The sequence below is a fragment of the Pagrus major genome, chromosome 9 (genome assembly GCF_040436345.1).
Source record: "Pagrus major chromosome 9, Pma_NU_1.0".
In the NCBI taxonomy this organism is placed as follows: domain Eukaryota; kingdom Metazoa; phylum Chordata; class Actinopteri; order Spariformes; family Sparidae; genus Pagrus; species Pagrus major.
In genome coordinates, this window is record NC_133223.1 from 5503956 (window position 1) to 5526384 (window position 22429).

General features: G+C 42.2%; 1 protein-coding gene across 1 annotated transcript in view; it reads left to right on the plus strand.

The window, feature by feature from the left end:
* The window catches only part of itgb5 (integrin, beta 5), a 59739-nt gene that overhangs the window by 10543 nt on the left and 26767 nt on the right, over positions 1-22429 (plus strand). Inside the window, exons 9-11 of the mRNA XM_073473480.1 lie at positions 2349-2483; positions 9937-10111; positions 11690-11944. Coding sequence (XP_073329581.1) covers positions 2349-2483; positions 9937-10111; positions 11690-11944 — 565 coding nt within the window. The remainder of the gene's footprint in view (positions 1-2348; positions 2484-9936; positions 10112-11689; positions 11945-22429) is intronic.

Here is a 22429-nt window from a genome sequence, read left to right on the forward strand (position 1 = left end):
AGACACTGTGATGACTGTGACTGTGACTGTGATGCACACACATCCATTATTTTCTGCCATTTTTTAGAATAAACCAGTGGCTCCTAACCTCAGGGTCAGAGCCCTCAGCAAGCAGTTGCAAGATACATTTGAGGTCGAAACAATGCTCAAGATAGGAACCAGAAAAAACATATCTGTGCTACAGGTCATTCCATACCAGCTCACCTCAGTCCTCCCGCTTCAAGTCATGGATTTTCTTGAAAAATCATGTAAAAACATCTTTTTAAATTCATGGGACCGTTCAAAATCCTACAGCTGTACTCCGAATACTTTAGAATACTGTGACCCTCAGGGGTAAATTTCAACAAAGTTTAAAACTGTGAAGTAATGTACGGAACAAGATGACATCGTCAACACACTGGAGACATCTACCTCTGAAATAGACACAGGCCACGACACAGGATAAAACAATATTATTTGTCTTTAATTTGATTACTGTAAACGTTCTGCAAAGACTACTCAAATGAATACATGCATGTTGGAAGTCACCCTCTGATAGTTGGATTGGAAAATTCAAAGTTAGGAAACTTAACAGTCAGCTTTGTGATACTGGTGATCCAGAATCACCTTTATTAGACTCAGTGAGGCCGGGTTGCTCAAAGAGAGCCAGTATGTGTTTGTATGTGAATTCTGAGCCTCAGCAACTGATTTATTTTTACTGGATTGAGTTTAAATTTGTCCTGAGCATCCAAGAGACCCGAAGGATGACTTCCAACAGATATTCATTAAATAGCTGTTGCAGAATGTTTACAGTAATCCAAGTAATGACGATAAATACATTTTTACCCAAACAAAGAATCTTTCATTAAAAAAAAAAAAATCAAATTGCCACTAGTTTTAACTTAAATGCAACCAAATTCACAGATGTCTATGTATTGTGTTGTTGAGATAGCTGCTAAAGTTAGCATGCTAACCAGCTAGCCCCGGCCCATCCACTCTTAACACCACCGAGCTCCCAGTCTGGATGTACAAACTAGCTGGCGTACTAGCTGCACGGATAACTAAGCTAACTGGCTACTAGCAGCTCCAGTTAGCAGCAGTTAGCGGTTACTCTGGAAGTCTAGAAGTTATTTGATCCTGTATTAAAAGTGTTACAGATCTCGCTTAATATTGCTTTAAGATATTTTGATAGCTATTTTATGATAAAATGTTAAGTATTTAGGATTTTACAAAGAAAAATGAACCCAGGTGACATGGTTTGGAACAACAGCTACACAAACTTATTTTACTTAAACTTTCCTCTGTTGCATTTTCTAGTGAATTAGTGAACATTTTAACCTCGTCACTCCTAAAAATGAAGTGAAGATGCAACTGAACTGGATGCAACTGATGATGAAGAGAAGCAGATATTAGTCTGTTCTAACGTGTCATTGGACTAATGATAATGAATCATTAAATGCGGCCCTACTTAAAGAAGGCTCCTTTGCAAGATTATGAAATGAAAATGTGTTTTTTTTCTCCATGTGCTCAACCTTTCCCTGAATGTTTTCCTGTGTGGGTGGACAGACTTCTCCCTGCCTTTGGAGGAGCTGCGTGTTGTTTTGGCCCGTGGCAGTGTATTCTCTGCGACAGAAAGTCGTGTCAAACACAGACGTGACATGCTCAGTGTGTGGGAGTGAGGCTGAATGAAGTGCTTTGACTCACGGCCTTATTAACATTCCAGCTGCCACATTATATCCACCACTCTGGGGTTGTTGGCTAGATGGGCTTTGCCAAACACTGTGAGGTTTCGTTGTATAACCATCTCATTTCTCCTCAAATTTGACTGTGGCACAAAGCTGCTCCTCGCTGTGATTGTGCGAAGGGTCAGAAAAGTGTAAGTGTGTGTGAGACCGAGTGAATGAGGGCATGCACATCCGTGGGCACCAAATACGATCCTGATTTCGCAGTAAGTGTGCATGACTGACCGCAGGCTGGCTCTGTACATGTTGCACAGAGCCAGATGCAGCTGGCATTGCAGACAGCCATGGTATTTCACATCCACACACATACAACCTGCGTGCATGCACACGCTTGTGGTTTTGGTAAAATTGACTATAAAAATGTGCCGAACCGAGGGAGCACATTCCCCATGTTTCACTCTTTTCCACACTGTTACTCAACCAGCTCACAGGCCTGAGAAGATAGACTGAGGTGGTTTTAATAGAAATGTGTGTGTAAGAGGCTTCGTATTAATGTGGCTCTAGTTTCAGGACAGTGGAAAATGTTAACGTGCAGAGAAGTCTGCAAGGGTTTATTTAAGTCTGCAAGCCTGGAGTCCCTAACATGTACCAACCATCTGTGTGTCTTTGTGTGTGTGTTCTCCTCAGAACATCCGTTCTAAAGTGGAGCTGTCAGTGTGGGATCACCCAGAGGACATCAGCCTTTCCTTCACCGCCACCTGCCAGGATGGAAAGCCGCTGCCAGGCCTCAGGAAGTGTGCCGACTTAAAGATAGGAGACACAGTGAGTCCCTGTTCACGCTCCCCTCTGCAGCTAACCTCACTAATAAATGTTTTTTCCATCCTGTTGGTGCTGAAAAGGTTTGGCCGGCTGTCTTCACCTGCACCTTTTTATTCATTTGGGTTATGAAAACTTCATCAGGGGCTTTAAGATCTTAAGGAGATGGCTTTACTTACTGTTTCTGAATTAAACAGGATATCCATGACTACATTTTGCTTCATAATCCTCTTAAAGCAGTGGCCTGTCAGATGCATTCAGTTTTTCAGTTTTCACCTATGAGCTAATCAGGCTAGAGCATTGTCATGGAACAACAGTGACTTTTTATGTCAATAATGATGCTGTTGTGTTTGCAGTAATAGCAGTACAAATAGCCTTCTATGAAGGTGTTTTGGCAACAAATTTAAGTACTTATGCCATGGAGTTTATATTTAATTTAGACAGGCTAAAAGAGTCCGAGGCTTGTCCTGCCACAGATCAGATCACTTTTACAGCACATCCAGAGCAACACTTGTAGCTACAGTGAGACGGCACAAGGAATCGTTGAATGAGAGTGGAAAAGAGTGGAGCATTTGAAGTAGTGACCAGCATTTGTGCTGGAAATATAGTTATTTATTTTGTGTATGCAGTGAGATTTCTACTCTTAGTGCATACATGCCCATGCAGAGTATTTACTGCAGTATATTTACCTCCGTCAAGGAGGTTATGTTGTCACCAGTGTCCGTTTGTTGGTTTGTTGGTTTGTTGGTTTGTTGGTTTGTCAGTAGGATCACACAAAAAGTGCTGAACAGATGTTCATGAAGCTTGGATGGAGGATGTCATGACCCAGAATAGACCCCATTAACTTTTGGTGCAGATCCAGATAAAGGATTTTTTTGTCACTTCCTTTAAAATTGACTGATGGGGCGTAATATTTTGTACTCTGAGATGTTCTACTATAGATACAATTTCTGTTGCATTAGTCCTCTGGAGTTTTGTTAGTAACATGTCTTCATATGTTTCATGTTGCTGTGTTTGTTGCTGTGAGACCTTTAACTGATTGATCATAGACAGGCTTATCTCATCTTTGCTAGACAGCACACCATATTTATCATTACATTTTTTTTTTCTCCGATGTATTTGAAGAATATGTTATATTCGTACCTACAAGGATGAAAATGTATTTAATATTGGTTTCAGATCATATAGTCCAGCTGTAATCCTTCTGTGAAATTCAGAATCACAGACAGTGACTAAAGAAAGCAAGTTGTGACTTGGCAGTGTCAGACGAACACTGCGTGACCTTTGAATCCTCTTGAAGAGAGTTCCTGTCTGATGAAATCTGAGATGTAGCTAAAGAGATAGTGAAGAAAAGTAGCCACTGTAATGAAAGTCTCAGAGACGACAGAGGTTCACTCCAGGATACATTCTCTGACCTCTGCTTCTTAATAATGAATTTAACTAATTTGTCAGTTGTATCCTGGCTGCTTGATGATGCTTATCTACTATATCAAATAGAAGGAAAGACCTAATTATCATCACACAGCTCTCTTGGCAGAGACTCTTCGTTCCTCAGGGAGTATTTGCACTTTTGCCTCTCAGCTGGATTCACTCAGCAACGGATACAGCTCTGGGAAAGAGAAAGTCTGACCCACTGTCCATAAGCTGCGTTCACACCAACAATAGCACTGCGCAAAAAAAACACATGTTCACCCAGTACAAATATTGAACCTGGCTGACCTTTAGCCTCTTTATCATCAAAACAGAGTTGATGATTCATGTGATTATTTTCCAGACTTGCGAAACGGTCTCATGGTGTTATTATTAACCGCTGTGCCGTGTTTTGTTGTCTGATGAGCCTTCAAGCTCTCAGGTCAAACTGATTCAAACTGGACTGACTGGATCTTCTTGCCAGTACCTGTAGCAACCCACAATGCCCACATTAACACAGCCCCTCATGTATAGTTTTATTTTCAGAGCATGTCCTGAGGTGTCACAGGATTATGCCCTTTGCCTGGTGTGCTCTGTAGGCCCAGCTTCAGTCTCTCGGTTCAGTACTGTGATTGTGTTGTCATGACTATAGACACTGGGCAGAGAGGCAGTAAGAGTCTGAATCAGAGAGCAGAAGCTCGTCATACAGTTAAAAAAACAAACAAAGCAAATCCTCTTCTTATCCTGTACCCCAGTAAGAAAGAGGGAACAGTCTGCTTTTATCTGTTTATTATCATTAGTCCATTATTGAAATCCCTGTTGTCTGGACTCTAAACATGAAGTTGTTTTTAGATTAAGTTTTTCAAGAGAGTTCACAAGGTGACTGCTATTACTGCTGAGTACAGTGACACTTGTGTGCAGTTTGCACAATAGGACGGTTGATGTTGTTGAAGCTCTTATAAAATAGATCTGACAACTATAGAGACTGCTCTTAAATATGGAGGTTTTACTGAGGATCGATTTAATAATATTAAAATGTACTGTACTCCCCTGGAAAGATTAAAAAAAACAAAAAACTCCACAGTTCTCTGGTTTACAGGTTAAAGCTGCTGGAAGTGTTGTTGTCGTTTTAGCTAACCTCTTGTCCTGATTGGATAAAGTGGGCAGGGATACCAGAAAAAATCTTTTCTCTTTTACTCTTTCTCTCTTTCAGAGCGTGGAGCTCTGGGTGCAGGCAACATGGAGGGAAGTTTACCATTGTTCATATGCATACACTTCCTACATTGTATTGATAGAAATCTTGTTAAAAAGGGTAAAGCTTCCTTTTAACAGCTGGCTCAACTGACGTCCCCTCGCCCGACTTCTCAACATGAAAACACCCACATTATTTTTTAAGGCCTAATTCTCGTAATTACAGTACATTTATAGCCTTAGCCTTACCATTCTGTACTTAAAGATTATTTCAACTATGTTTCTTGCTCCTTATTGTGCTCCAGTTGTGTGGAAAACTATTGTTCATGTTTGATGTGATTGCACACACAGTTGGATTGGAAAATATTGGCTCTTTTCTTACCTTGAAGTGGAAGTTCTGGATGGTGCACTGATGGATGACACACTGGAGCAGTAAGAGTTGGTCTTGTACATGGGAATGATATACTGAATGTTTGAAGGCCTGTGTATTTTCCATGGCTGTGGGCTTCAGCTACATTTACCGCAGCTGAAATGTGTGTTTAGTCTCTGAACAAAAGCAGAGGTCAGGTGACACGGGATGATGCTACATCTTAATTAGTTTGAATTTTGCACAGACCTCTCTCTGGTGGTCACTTTATATTCTTTACAGGCCTCAATTAAGATCTGTATTGAGTCCTGGTTCCATTGAAAATGCTAGGAAGGGGCAGCCTCATACATGCTGTCACACAGTGAGCTTTGGCGTGGTGGAATTCTTCTCCCACCTCCCCCCACGCTCTTCTCCCTCGGCTGCTTTATTTCCCTGTTTTTTTGGATGGGAATCGGTGGTGGAGGAGTGGAGGGTGATTGAGGCAGAATAACACCCAGGGAATAGAAGGGGGCTCTCGGGTGATGGGGCTTGCTCATGTCTTTTATCCTGAGTGGTGAAAGGCGATGGAGGAGAGCAGCTCTGTCTGCTGGGTGCCAAGCTTCCCAGTCTTCACTGAGGATATGGCCCAGGTGTCAGTCACTGTCTGTGTGCGAGCTCGAGCCTGATGCTGCATCTCAATGACCTGGCACAAAAGTAGGCAGGAGGAGGCCTGTGAAACTGCAAGCCATGAAAGAAGTGAGCTGGCAGGGGGAGGAATGCTAGCTGGAGTGTCCGTAGTTCAGCCGGCATCCTTTTCACTGTAACACTGCAGAAATGTACGAGCACTGAATAGACTCATGCATATGAATGAAACAAGTCTGTGCTAACATACTGCAGGTCATTCTTTTTTTTTTTTTTTTTTTTGAGAATTTTTGGCCAAACAAACCAGAAGCATTTGAATGTGGTTATGTTGTTTTGTGTAACCGTCTCTGTGGGGTTTGTCCCAGTTAATTGAATTTGAGGCAGTCATTTGAGTTCCATCATCCAAAAGATTTGTCTTCGGAAACACTGACATGTTTCTGTCAGAGTTAACTCCTCCATTGGTGTTATTCTTCTGTCTACATGTGTTTCAGTTGTCCCACCTCTTACACCGTAGCATAGTACAACCTAGCACACCGTCTGTCTCTCCTTGAATTACATTACTCAACCAGCTGTGTGTGATGAGGCATTTTCTCAATGGGTTCCCTCTCTATGTATCGTCTCCTCGCCCATGCCCATCCCCCCCATGTCCTCTCCTACTACTACTTCCTGCCAAGGTTTCCACCCATGTGTTTCTCCACAGTGAGCCACATGATTGGGTGAATCGGCCTCCTCGCGACTCACATTTACAGTAAATTTAATTGTGTCCCTCGTTAACTTATTAAGTTTCCCGCGCTGAGGTGAAGGGGGAGTCCAGGCAGCATGTGGCGTAGGCTCTTCCTGAACCAGCTTGTGTTGTCTGCTGGACTGAAACAAGAATAAATGCTCCACATGAAGCCTCTGCTCCCTGATACTGAGCTAAAGTAGATTTAAGGAAGCTCATTGGTATTGCATGGTAAAATATGTTGTTAAAACAATAAGCAATGTGTCTCTTTGGAAGAAGAGAACGTGGGTACTGAAGTCAACAGTTTGTGATGGTGCTGCAGCTGAAGACATGACATGTCAAGCTGTGACAGCAATTAGAGAGTCATGAGTGAGAGAAGTGTGGTGTTGGGAGTAGAAACTTATGAGAAACATATGTTTGTTTATGTAGCACCTTTCTGGAGTGACTGTCACATAGAGCTGCAGCGATTAACAGGAAATGAAGATGGGGTCATTTTGGTCTCTGGGAAATTTTGATGAGCATTTTTCACAATTTTTTGACATTTTGTAGACGAAATGACTAATTGATTTATCATGGAAATAATCGTCAGCTTAATGTAAATATTCATTAGCTGCAGCCCTAGTGTCACAAAGTTTTTCACACATCAATAAAAACAGTAGTATCAGGCCAAGAAGTAACACAGCAGCGGACAACCAGCAGTTACAGTATACACTGCATGCACATCAGTGAGGAATGCCTGTCTGTACAAGATGGTTTCTAAGAATTGTTTCAAACAGTCCACATTGCTAATCAATCTAATGTCAACAGCTGGTATAGCAGCTGCTGCAGAGCCTCAGGGTCACCACTGCAAGGCTGCTCATTTTTGTTTTTGAGTTTGACTGAGTGGCATACAGTTAGGGTTATGTTATGTTGGGAGTAATGGTTCACGAATATGTAAATCTGTATATCTGAGGCAAGCCTGTGGTGATCTTATTGGTGATTAAGTGAAGAATCTTAAAGCTTTGACCCTTATCTGAAAATAAAGCATCCTGCAATCAATCATCTGATCCACTTTGTGAATACATACATGGCTGTGGTTGCAGCTAGAAACGCGTTTCCAGCAACACCGTGTTTCCATACGGAGCAGTGCGCCTGGTGTGCGCTCCTCTTTTGCATCACGCTAGTGTTTTCTCAATTTTTTTAGAAGTTAAAATATTCTCAACTTCTCAGCGCAGAGCACGGAATCATACCGCTTTTTCCAATTGCGCATACAGTCCTGCTCCACAGGCTTTTCATCTCTCTTCTGTGGCAGCGAGCACGATACACAGCCATTCAGTAACCTTACTATTAACTGTAATCTGAGCTTATCCAAACACCGTACAGCTGACTAAAGTACCCCTAAAGGCATGCAATTTCTGTGGCTGCGGCGACATGCTGGTACCTCTCCCAGGCACTTCCAACAACATAGCCGCTAGACTCCGTCACACACAGATCACCCAAAAGGGTCGGCGGTAACACAGTTTCAGAGCATTGAAATCTCCCACTGTGCTTCATCATAAAATCTAACTTTAAGAATGATTTAGGCTATGATAGGCTATCCTTATCCTGACCTCTGCAAAACGGGCAGATTGTACCGCAGCATTTCAGGATTGGGGATGCAACACCCCCATCTTCTTTAACTTTTGGGGGGAGGGGGGCTCAGTCCTTTGTCCTCACAGAAAACTATTGGTGTATTCAGGACACTTTGTCCTCAAACTGCCAACAAAGTGATAGGATCATGTTACCAGACTTCATTATGATGTTTTACATGGATACATGATTGACAGGCCAACAGTGTATTTACCTGTCCTTTTCCACATCTGTGTCTGTCTCATAATCTGTCTGAACAGGCTGTTAGTTTAAACTGTTTGAACCTGGAACAGTGGACTTTATTCATGGCTTCCATTATTTCAACCTTGCAGTGATTTGATCCAGTTTATGTGATGTACTAATTAATTGATGGCTGGTTGTTTCCGCAAATCTGAGCAGAGGAAGGCTGTGTTTATCTGACACGTTTGTACGGGACAGGTCTTGCCCAGGTTGTGACACATTTGCCAGAGTAAGTGAGGAAATATGGGTCGCCCTTTACTGGAGATCCGGATCCAAATACGCAGATGTTCTTGCCAAGAACAGCAGGCACAGCAAGAGTGGATATTTGCTTTCAGTGCAAGTTTGTCTTCTGAGGGTCAAGTGCTTCTAGTCAGAGCTTCAAAGCAGAGAATATTGCCTCCACGCTGCCACACTTCTGATCTCTGAACCAAAATAGATGAGAATATGTAACCTTACCTCACTCTTTCTACAGCTTTGTATACTCTATAATCTATCTGCCTGTATTTGTCTATCTAAAAGTTGGGAGTGCATGTATAAATAGAGCTACAATAACACCACATTTATTGTTTTAGCTCAGATCCAATGAGCCAAACCAGTAGAACATGTGTTACTGTCCGCTGTGTGCTTCTTTTTTTGGTTCATATTTAATATTTCAGCAGTCGGTTATGCAAATTTGTAGCAGCATAATGTCATCTGTTAAAGTCAAGGACTAGATAAAGATGTATATTGAACAGGCAGAGCTGAGAGTGCCTATCTGTGATTTAGTAAATGTGAGGAAAATACCAGAATAGCGTGCTCATGTTGGAGAGAAACACCAGCCAGGGTTGGGTTTCTCTTCTCGTCCAGACTTCCTTCCTCAGAGCAATCAAATGGGTGTAGGTCTTGTGTCATGTTCCACTTTCTGTGCAGGCGAAGCCACATCAGCTGCACACTGTAAACTCCTCTGTGGGTGAAATAAGTCCACCGGTGTAAACATAACAACACAGGGTCGTGTGGAGTTCATCTCCACAGGCTAGCTGGCAGCTGCCAAGTGTTAGTATGGTGGCTGTGTTTGCTCCAATGAGAAGATGTTGGGTGGGATCAGGTCACTGAAGGTAGCTGGTTAAACATGTTGAAGGTGTAGAGGTTGTATGATGTTGCTGCTGTATTAAACTCTGCGCTTGTATCACTCAAATCATCTGAACTTGACCTGAACCCTTCTCATTCCACAAACAGGAAGTCTCTATCGTTTCTCCATCAGTGCCAGTATTTGACATTTTTTTCTAATTGCACCACTTTTTGTTTTTTCCTCTTCTTTGAAGGTGTCGTTCAACGTGAGTGTGGAGGCGAGGGGATGCCCTCCCCGCGGCACTGACCAGAGCTTCACCATCAAGCCGGTGGGGTTCAAAGACCGCCTGGAGGTGGCTGTGGATTATCAGTGTGACTGCGGCTGCAGTCAGACAGCGCAGACCAACAGCAGCATCTGCAGCTCCATAGGTACTTCATTTTGCTTTACATTCACATTTCTTTATATGGAGATGAATGTTAAAACAATAATACACAGAGTCGGATTAATGGATTCAAAAGAGGAGATATAAGAGTAAGTGCTTATAGGATGACTAGCACTGTAACCCAAATCCTTTCCCCCAAAACTTCACAATTAATCTGTGTTCTGAATATTAGAAATGTGACATTTGCATCAAAATCAAAATCTTATGTAGTTTACAGTTCATCATTTTTTGTCTGACAAACTCAAAAAGACTCTGGAGCTGAAACTATAGGGCTGATTGTTTTCATTGTCAATTAATCTGTTGAATATTTTCGACATTAATTGTTATAATTAATTATTGTTTGGTCTATAAAATGTAAGAACATGGTAACATTTTTTGATCAGCCTGAGATGACATCCCTGAATGTCTTGTTTGGCCCACAGTTATTCAGTTTACTGTCATAGAGGAGGAAAGAAACCAGAAAATATTCGCATTGAAGAAGCTTCTTTTCCTTTTAAACATTTAAAATAGTCGTTGATCAATTTGATAGTTGACAACTAATTGATTAATCGTTGCAGCTGTACTAATTAATCAGCAGATTAAGCACACTGTTTAATGTTAATTAAAGGGGCACTTTGTCATTTTGGAGAAGAAACACAAACTCAAAATGTATTTATTTTTTCCATAGCTGAATAAACAAGCTGTCCTCAGAGGAAAATAAGGTCCCAGAACACTGTTTGAAGCTAGAAAGGTGGCAGGGTCCGCCACATGTAAACAAAGTTAAACAGTATAAATTGTGTTGTCCTTTAAGGTCAGTTTGTTTATTCAGTCATGAACAAAGAGAGTTGGATTATTTAGTTTGTTTAGCCGGAAGAAATTCAGTCACTGAAGATCTTTCTCTTCTGTACAGTGCACTTTATAAACTGAAGATCAACATCAGCAAAATCAGCTCCTGTTTAAAAGTCCTGTGAGAATTGGAGTAAACCACAAACCACTAGCCTTGTTAATCACACGGGACAGAAAACTGCTTCTCTCCTGCTTCCTGTAGTTTGAACGTTTCTAGGAAGTGTAACACCTCAATCAGCGGAGTCAGACCTGCTATTTTGACTTCAGAAACTAACTAAAACTCCTCTTCGTACCCTATTAATTGACTACTTTCTTTGGCATGATTATGGAGAGGCTGTCTCTTGTGGCTGCTGTTGTTGAGATAATGACGCCCGTAAAGGCCAAAATTATTCTCTCACCATATTTTTAAACTTGAGCCATTTAGATATTTGAAGTACGTTGCGTTATAACAGTTATCATCCCATTTATGGCAGGAATACATTACATTATTACTTTACACATTTTAGACGTGGTGAGTGCCTTAAGTGGAATGAGAAGGTCAAAAAAAAGTGGGCAAGTTTAAAACACTGACAAGACTCAAATCTGACTGGAGACAGATTTGATTAAGGAGTTACTGAACTCTCTGGATGAAATGATAGATGTTGCTGAATAATCCTGCAGATTTAATTAAGAGGCATACAGGGACATAAAAGTCATGCGCTGTAATTAGTAGATAATAAAGTAACCGATGCCCTTACAGGTACTTACAACTGTGGGACTTGCCACTGCGAGCCTGGCTACCTTGGCGCCCGCTGCGAGTGCCAGGAGGGCGAGGCCAGCAGCATGTACCACAGCGCCTGCCGGGAAGCAGAGGGCAAGCAGATCTGCAGCGGGCGAGGAGAGTGCAGCTGCAACCAGTGTCTGTGCTTTGAGTCGGAGTTTGGCAAGATTTACGGCAGCTTCTGTGAGTGTGACGACTTCTCCTGCGCCCGTCACAAAGGAATCCTCTGCTCAGGTAAGAACATCATCCTCACACTGTGTTTCCACTGGAGTTGCTCTGAGTTATGGAGCTGAACTCTGCTGTCAGTAAGTTGTTGTATTTGATTCAGTTGCTGTGCCTGTAGCGAGGTGGTGGTTTGAAATACAGCTGCTGAGAGACCGCACTTCCCTGAGCATTGAACTTAATGAGAATACAAGCTGACATCAAACATGCTGTAAACTCCTCAGATCTGCTGCGTGTTGTGGGTTATAATTAAAAGTCACGTACATTGATGATGTTGAGTCACGTTCCCATACCTGCTCTGGGTGTGTCTCGGTGGTTTGGCCCTCTCCTGACTAACTCCAGCCCAGGTTTATTTTGTGAGTGAGCTCCAACCGTCACCTGCAGGGCTGCTGGCTCTGCTCCCAGAAGAAGCTCCGAGGAGCAGCTGCAGTAGTAGTTGTTCAGATGTTCAGCTCGTGTTGTGCTTCGTGTGTGCCTCGGGGGGGGGCTGGTTTTTATATGATACTTGTCTCTGAGTGATGGAGGACCTCAGGGAGGTGGAGAGTTGTTTGCTGGAGTAGAGATTAAAATGAATATGAGACCGAATGAGCACAAGAGATGTGTGACATTGAGATTTCATAGTGACCCTCAAAGCTTTGAGCTGTGGCACTGTGGCCTTTAATTATCTCCATTCTGCCCTCCTGAGGCATGAATATGCTCTGTTAATCTGAGATTCATGTGGAGATGCCAACTTGAAATCCTTTTCCTCTCACTGAGCCGTCCCTGCTCTACTCTGATGCCCACAGAGACTGAGCATGAAAAGGCAGGTTTGGCTCAGTGTATCTGCTCAGCTATAGCAAACAGGCCGAGGCTGTTGTGTTCCCAGAACATCGGGTCCAAGACTCTGCTTTCTGGTGCGAGACCTCCTGGCTGGAGGGGGACCACTGGCTCATCCCCAAGCCAACGGCTGTTCCTGTGAAACCACAGAGAGGGCTTTGTGACAGTGGGGCCAGCTTTGGTGCGATACCTCAACACAATGCCTGCCTCTATTTATCTATATCCAGTAGAAACACAAGTCTTTGGTTTAGTCGGCAGCAGGGCTGGACACACTGAATGCACAGATGCAGAATGGCTGTTTGTTTGTGCCGATCATCCATAAGCAGTCATTAAATGTTAACAGTCCACTACCTTCTGCTGCTCTTTTCTTGTCTTCTCTCCTCTCTTCTTCTCTCCTCCTCTCCTCTCCTCTCCTCTTCTCTCTCCTCATTTCTCAGTGTGGTTGCCCAGTGTGGAGCCATAATGAGTTCCTAATGATACCAAACGGTACGCCTCCTCTACACTTTCCTCCCCTCGCTCCTCTGAATCTGTCAGTTAATTATTGTGGAGTGCCCTGTGGAAGGCGTGCAGTAAAAACTATTCAGTGCCCACGCACTTTTCTAAAAGCCCACTGGAAATGCAGTAAAGGTCTGTATTGAGCCCCTTAGCAAGCAGAAATAACTTGTAAATAGTGTTGTGCTGCACCTGGATTGCCCCCTCTCCACTCAGAGCTGCTCATTTGTAGTCTTATGTCTGGGAAACTCTGGAGTGTTCAGACTGATGAAGCGCCTGAAGGCGCAGCAGGTTTTATTAAAGAGGAAATCAGCTGGCATGGTATCCTCACTTTTTTTTCTCCGTCTCACTAAATGTCTGAAAGCAGTTTTCCCATGGAGCTCACTGAGGTGCAGCTATCAGCCTGTAATCCACAGTCACCTGGCAGATCAGGGTTGGTAGCAGTTGTTGATCCCTAACCCTAACCCTCAAGGTGATTTATTTGTCATTTATCTAGCACAGGGCACAAACACCTTGTTCTGCTGTAGTCCTGTGCTATGTCGGCTTCGGTCCGAGTAGCTGTGGTAGAGACGGGTCTCTGTAAAGATGTGATTTTGCGTTGTTTGGCCAGCCGGTGTCCCTTCTAACCATGTCATTTTCCTGCATGCGCTGTTGTTCCCATAGCAACCATTTCATAGATTTCATCCTTAGCATTTTTATTACTTTCTGTGTTGGCTAAAAAGTTAAGCATTTTGGTGAATCTTTGACCACTGTGATAAAAATCTGTTGTTTTGTAGGCATGAGAATTGATAAGATTTTATTGACACCAAGGCCATTAGCAATTCTGCACACCAGTCTGATTCTTTATTGATTTCCCTATTGATTCCTGATCAATTTTCTGTGTGGGTGAAAAAGTGCTTAGCCCGTCTGCATGGCACTAATGTTACTATCACATCAGTAATGGACATGCTGCTCGATCGAGAAGCAGTGGCACTCACCGGTAGAGTGTCAAATACAAGGCATTCCTTGTATTTAAGCCCATGTTTCATAGAAGAATGTCAGCATATTGTTGGTGATTCCATCACTTTTGCAGACATTATAGCCAGCACTGTTGTCCTCTTTCCTCATGAAGTGAGCCACACTGGAACCGGTTCATGATTCCCATCCCTGTTGTCCTGAAGATGGGTCAGGCAGTATGCTAAAGGAGAAAGCTAGCAAGTGGACCTTGAGTTGAGATTGTTAAAACAAGCTACTTTCTTAAAGAATGAACTTGAATGTTTAAGGGATCCAGTTTGAACAGAGTCAGAGTTGAAAGCAAGGACACAGGAGCAGGCGTCTCTCCACGCCCAGCTGTGGCTCACACCTGCTGGGCAGACTGGTAGTTGGGTTGAGCTGTAATTGCGTTTGTGTGTGCATGTGTGCATGCATTCAATTGGTGTGTGTGCATCGTGCAGTCGAACCACAAGGCAGCCAAACCAGCCAAAAACCACCATACACAGCTCCCCAGTGTGCCTCTCCGAGTTTTATACCAGCAGCATTACTGCTAGACTCAGCACACATCTGTAACGTGGAACAAACAGCCAGAATGGATTTTAGATTTAGATTTACTAGCTTTTCTCTTCTTCTCTGTACTAATAAAAGCTGCCACTTGGCCTGAGTGACTCCTCTCAGCCAGCATTATGAAAACTGTTTTTGTGATGCTCAGCTGTGATAAGATATCTCTCTGGCAGCTTAGATAAACTCACCTTTTAGGCTGATGAATAGATGAACTTACTGATGGGTTTCATTATAAAGGCTCAGTAGAAGTCACTGAGCTGTATTAGACCTTTACACTGTATTAGAATGACTGAGGTTGAGTTTTGGGTCATGAAACTGCTCAGTCTGTCAATTCAGTGTTGAAAAGACAGTTACATGAGTCCCTCAGTGATCTGACTCACTGAGTACTTCAGTCAAAGAAAAACAGGCCCAAAACATCTCTACAACTTCAACACAGGCGTTAAAAGCAGGTATAATTCTACTGTAGCCAGCATCCAAAGGCCTTTAGAAGAACTGCTTTTCAAAGCACTTCAGCATCCAGCTGCTGCACAGTGTGATCAGAGACATTAGCCTCAAAACCTAACCACCTGTTGTGTATATGTTATGTACTGTTGTGTAGGTACAGCAGAATAACTCCACGGCTCTTCTTCTACTCATTCTGTACTAAACCATTGTTGCCTCGAATGAATAAACAATACCAGCCGCTGCTGGCAGTAAAACCAATCTCTCTCTGTGCAACATGGATGTTTCTAAAAGTGGCCTTCTAGAACCGAAGTGTTAAATACAGCAGATGTTTGCTGTCATTAACAAGCCTCTAATTAAATCAGTATTGTATCTTAACAGTCAGTAACACAGAGCAGCATACAGAGGGGACTGGGTGTTCCTGGGCAACAATATTACTCATTGTATGTTGAATCATAAATGATTGCCCAACACAATCAATAAACACTGAATTACAAAACAACAATATGGTGTAAAAGCAGTGATGACATAAAGACAAAAGTAATAACTGAAGTTTCTGATTTGCACAAAACAATAAAAGCAGTTAGACAGTAAATGACACATCTTTGTGTGTCAGCGTGCTCTATGAAATAGAAGTGGCTGGTTGCAGGAGCAGGGAGGAGGTTGTCCTGTATCTGGGGTCAGATGAACTGTGTTGGACGACTGTCTGTCTGTGAGCGTTCAGTAATCTTATCCTCAGTATCTACACAGCCATCTGTCTTTGTGTTTACGTCTGTAACTGTCTGTGGAGCCCCGAGGTTCTCTGAGGACTTCAAGGTGAATGATGTGCCGACAGACGTGTGCTGTATGGACACTTAAGATTTGTATAATGTACACTTGTATGTTGGTCAGTGTGCTGATTTTATATTTGTCTGTGTGTATCATGTTTCACTTTAGTAGTGAACAAGTCACTGGCCTGACTGACGACAGATATTATTAGCTATTACTGGCTTTTTACAGATCTATCGCTATCAGCAAGTATGTGCAAAGATGTGCAAGAAGAAACTGGAGGAGGAAGGTTATTCTCTTTTTTCTTTATTTAATAGTAATTCTAGTTTCAGATTCTTTTGTTTTGCAATGTCATTTTTAGTTATTATAATGATTTTGGCATCCTCTTTAATTTTAACTTAACTCTTTCAGTGTTAATTCTGAACATGTGACTGTTGCTTTAAGACAGACTTGATAAAACTTTTTCTTTAAGCTAAATGAAACAATATCCCAGCCAAGCACAGGGCCTATTTTTCTCAGCTCATGAAAGAATTCTTCAGTGTTCAAAAATATTCTTGTCCAGGACATTTTTCCTCAGTGTGTTCAGGGATATCTGCTGGCTTTTCTCCATCAGATGTCTCTTTACTCTTCAGTATTGATATCATTATCTCCCTCAGAACTCCTGTGTTGCTCTCCTCTCCTGTCTGTGTTTAACACTGCTTGAGTAAGTCGTTGACTTCCTCGTCCTCCTGCCCCCCTGACCCACATCTGCACCGCCGACTCTGCAGCTGGTTCTGAATAATGATCTAAGCGCTCAGCGGTCTGCTGTTGCCAGAAATAGCGTGGCTTTAATTTCCAGACTTGCACAAACCCTCTTTTACCCCATAAATAAAACTGCTGTCCCGAAGCATATGTACACGCTGTCTGTGTGTGTGTGCGCGTGTGTGTGTACACCATGGGTATTCATGCATGTTTGTATGTCTCCTTATAGGGTAAACGGGAACATGTGTGTTTATTCATGTTGGTGCCGAGCAGTAATGGAACCCAAAGTGCCTTTTGGTTTAACTGGCCCAGTTGTTTTGTCAGAGGACCTGTCAGTTCACAACAAGAGAACTCTTCTCTGCTTTAGGTTGAAAACAGTCCAGTCTGACAGGAGGAGACAGTGCAGGTGAAATAATGATGTTAAGGGTGTTATCATAGTCGCAGTAAAGACATGTTGAAACACAGGTAATACTCCTAACAGTCACTTTCACCATAAAGAAAATATGTACAGCTTCAACCCAGATCTGCTGACACTAAAGAACTCATATATCTGTTGTTCTGATGAGAAGAGTGTGCTCATGTTGTGAGCAAACCTTCCCACTCCACAACACATATCAGGGCTTCATTAAAACAAGAACGTTTGTTGTTGTGGGAAAACTAAAACTAGTTGCCACCACTGTATTGCTGAAATATCTCAGTGAACTGATGAGGTCTGACTTCCTGTAGGAGGTAACATTAATTAAAGTCTAATTAAAGAATGTTCTGCACTTCAGTTAACCAGAGTGATACTAAAGATGTTGTAATAATCCTTTTTGAAAAGCTAGTTGTGTCATCTTTGTTCTGCGTTCTTTCTATGAGATCTCATTGTCATCTGAGCTATAGATCACGTCCCATGATAGATTTATCTCGTTCTGTCCTTTTATCAAGACCACAAAGTGTGTTGTTTGTGCCTCTTAGTTCAATGAGATAATGTGTTGGAGTGTTTCCACTGTAGCAGCTCAGCTTTTTTGTAGCTCGTCTATTATATGGAGGTTAAAATACAGTTTGAACCATGTTGCAACGGGCATTACATCTTTATCTGAAAGAATTAAAATGTCAGATAATCCAGTGAAGCTTAGCCGTATGTCAGCTGCTGTCTAACGGACTCCTACCTCTCCTCCTGCAGTATGGAGTCTGTTAAGTGTTGTTGAATCAGTGGCTGTGGTTCACATTAGCGTTTTATGTGTCATTACTTGAACATGCAGCAATTAGTGAGTCTGGTCTTCGTTAACGTTTGGCTGAAAGCCACCCAGGCAGTCAAAAGATCACTCACAGTACCAAACTCGGTACTACTGAAATCTAATATACACTATGTAAAAACACTGCTTTACATTTTGCAACACTTAGTGGTAGAGTTTTTTTTTTAACCACTCAAAAAAAAAGTTCCACATCCTCACAGGTGTTCTAGTTAAACAGACCTCAGCTCAGTTTGATGCTGGGTGGAGTCAGATGTACGTCACCAGACTCCATGTACAGATAAGAATGATAAAAGTCTCATTCATCACACCCTGTTAGGTATGACGTTGTTATGGCTGTGCGTATGAGCCTGCCATTGGTCAAGAAACACTAACAACAACCCCTGAGCTAATAACCTATATGCTGCAAATGGCAAGTTACCCTAATCTTTACCTTGTAGATAATGCACCTGAACAAGCTAGCAGCTCTTACCTTTTCATTTGTGGCGATTTAGTCATTTTAATGCCAGGACTCCTCCACCTCCCCAGGTGCAAACAATTCCCCTGACACTATTTTGCAGGTGCACTATCGCAGCATCCTGGATTTAGCCTTGTCCAAACAACTGTGGTTAAAAGAAACACAAACAAGCCAGCACATTTTCCCCTCCATAGCCGAATGAGAATGGGTACAGCCAGCCTTTTCTCCAGCACAGCCTTGTGGATCAAGATTGTGGATAAAGCTCAGGCTATGCAAGACTAGGTGCAACAAAACTTTTTTTATGCACACAAAATAATTATTCCTCTCAGATTCTGAGCACAAATGTGTTAAAATCTGTGTCAGTGAGCACTTCTCCTCTGCCAAGATAATCCATCCACCTGACAGGTTAGGGTTAGGGCATATCAAGATGCTGATTGAACAGCATGATTAGTGCACTGGTGTGTTTTGGACTGCTCACAATTAAAGACCACTAATATACTTACAGCTTATATCTATCCTATAAAAAAAAATTACATCTCAAAAGAATTATACCAGGAAACTAAAGGGTGCTACTACTGGGTGAGGAACTGTTTCTGTTATATAAGTTATTAAGTCTATCTAATGAGACGTTGGCTCAGCCCTCACTGCAGATCAATGGGATGCTATATTGAATCATTCAACATTTATGTCCAATTGTGTGAGATATGAAATCATCCAAATAAAGAATTTACATCGGGCCTGTATTACACCACATAAGTTTAAAAAATGGACCCAAATGCTTCTGAACTGTGCTGGCATCGCTGTGTTGGGATCTCTCTTGGTAACGCCCTAATGTATGTACACTTGGAAATATGATGGAAAATATACAGGTAAGAACTGCACAACATATCGTTGCATAAGCCTTTTTGTCTGTAAAGAGGTCAATAAAAAAATTGCAAACCGGATTGTTATAACATACATAACTGGCTGATGGCCTTTTTGGACTTATTATTGATGGAGAGTGTGGCCTCAATCCTCAGAGAATATGTCAATGGGCTAGGTGCTTCATGGACTGTGATTAGAGAAAAGCTGAATAATATAATAATGACCTGTATCTGAAGTATGAAGGCATGTGTACGCATGTGTGATGATAATGACTATGATGATGAGCCTTGATTTGTACCTGTGTTAAAGACATGTTATCATACCATGAAAATGTCATACCATTGCAACCCTAGTTACATGTGGTTAAACTGATAAACGACATCAGACACAGTTTATGGCAGTGAAATGAACATTCAGTCCACAGACAGCAGCTCTGGTCAACTGCCTAATCATGCTGTTCAATCAGCATCTTGATATGCTTCACCTGTCATGCAGATGGAGAAGTGCTCACGAACATGGATTTTAACAAATGTATGCTCAAATTTGAGATAAATAATGATTTATTTGTGTGCATGAAAAAACATCTTAAATCTTTTATTTCAAACAAAATCTTAGAACTATTAATAACTCTATAAGTGACATTAATTCTGGCTTTCAAGGATATGAAAACATTCCCCCAAAAATAGAGAATCATCATGTAACCGTTTAATTGCAATTTATTATGGTGTTCTTATATTCATTTTCAGTGAGACATGTTCTCACCTTCTCCCTGTATGACCAGTTATCCCCATGCTGAGATTTATAAATAATGAAACTTGAAGCCACATATTACTGAAACCTTGAAAGAAAACACTCCTGATTGTTCCATCTTTAACAAAAGTGTGAGTGTAGATGTACTTTAGCGGGAATGTGTCTGTCTGACTAACCAAAGCTAACCAAGCAGCACCTGGACACCTGACACTCAGCCGTCAGAGCCTGAGGTAAAACAAACACCGGATGAATCCTCCCTCTGCTCTCTGTTCATTGAGACTTGACTGAACTTGACCGCTGCAGACAAAGACCTCCGGTCTCTCTGGCAAAATACTGCAGATATAAGGCCACACCCCGCTCCTATCATTATGTGCACACTCATAAAGATCTTTAGAAACTTGCGGGGCTGTGTTTCTTTACACTGGTCTTGTGGTATGTTTGAGTTCTGTGACTCTTAGTGTGGCTTCATTTGTGTGTACTTGAGCTGAAAATGGCAACAAGGAGGGTAATATCTGATATAATGGGGCTCGGGATAAAGAAGAAAGCTCAGAAAATGTCCTTTATGAATTAGAAACCTTCTGGTTCACTTTTTTTTTTTTTTTTTGAAAAGCTGTCAAATACGCTCGTCACCATGTAGGCACCTGACAAAGATGTGTTTACACAATCAATTAAAAAGTGTTGGAAGTATTTGGGTCTCTGCTCTCGGTCTGTCAGGCTTTTGGCCACTTCAGCCTCTTGTGTGGTTCTTCAGCATTACGAGCCCCCACAGGGTCCCAGGATTTAGATCCTGGAAGCGTAACAGCTGACTCTGATAGTTTCAGTGGGATAAAAAACAAATCACAGCTGCCTGCTTGATGTAAGATGCATGCTGTGCTGTCCACAGTGTGTTGAAACAGTGTGCTGATGGGAAAATAAACGAAGCAGAGCTCCTGAATTCAGCTTATTGTGGAGTAGATTTCAGGGAAGTTCAAACCTTTCTTATAACATTGTATGCTGGCAGAGAGATTGATGAATCTCTGTCTAATTTGTTACTCGGGAGCAGACTCTGAACTGGCACGCTGAGGCCTGGAAGTAGTGCAAGAATATCCTCTGTAAGTGAGAGTAATCCCTCTGTATACTACCTGCCCAGGGCCAAATGGCAGACAGACACAGTTAGAGACTAGAGACTGGTGAACATAGTGGAGATTGGAGTTGAGAGCAAAGCAGAGCTGAAAGGAGAGTGAATTATTAGACTTTATTGGATTTGCCCAATTTCCAGAAACAGCCTACAAATGGATGTTAATCTTGCTCTCTAACTGATGGATGTGTAAATGTGTAGCTGTAATCTTCTTAAATGGTCATAATACTGCCATCAACCACAAGGACTAGTACTTGGGTCCTGGTATTCATGTGGATGCCACTTGACATGCACCACCCAAAACTTTTTGGAAGTTCCCAATCTGATCGAGCAATTGTGGGACTCGCTGGAACAAGTACCGATCAAGTAGGCCCCACCTTGGTTCAGACTTTGCTCTGACCTGTCGAGACATGGACACAGGACCTCTGGGAGCGTCCTGTGATGTCTGGCGGCAAGGAGTTTGAGTCCTTTGGGTTGCGAGGTGTCAAAGTGGCGTCCACATGAACACCAGGGCTCAAGGTTTCCCAGCAGAACATTCCAGTGTGGGGGGTTGATCAGTGTTCTTGTTGTCAGAGTCACTGGTTTATTGTTGTGACTCATCTGTGTTTATCAGTGTTGTGCTCACAGCTTGTTTTCACTGCCCCGAGGTGGCCAAAGAAAGTAAGATGTTTTGCTTTGAATATGAGTCACGTAAGAGCACAAAACTTTCTCAGCGGACTGCTTTGATTAAAGGCCCAGTTCTACTTCTGTATCTGGTTGTAGTGGAGGAGGTGATGTGTGACTTTAGTAGTTCTGTTGGAGGTCCTGCCGGAGCTTATGTGCAGCTCCTCAGATGAAGAGTTCGGTGGTAAACAAGCCACCATTACATTATTAGTATGTCAAAGGTTTTACTTTGAATTTTGAGGAGATGTGCTCTTGAATCAACGGTGTGTAAGATGAGGTTTCTACCAATTAATCCCAGGTTCAGTAGATGATAACCCGTACCCAAGAGTACAGATGTCAGAGGAACAGAGGCTAGCCAACAGAGATCAAGCCTCCACTTTCTTGTGGCTGGAAGGAGATTTGCTTTATTCCTTTGACTGGCATTTGTGGGGTGCCACCCATCCAACACAAAAGCAGAGTAAATCCCTGTCTGTGTCATGAAAACACAGTCAAGCTTAGCTTGCAGTTTTCCAGTATGTTATTTGAGAATAAAGGTAAGAGATAATTATCGTTCCCCCAGCACTACGTGGAGTGTCAACAAACAAAATGCTTACACAGCAAATGTCAGCCTTTAACAG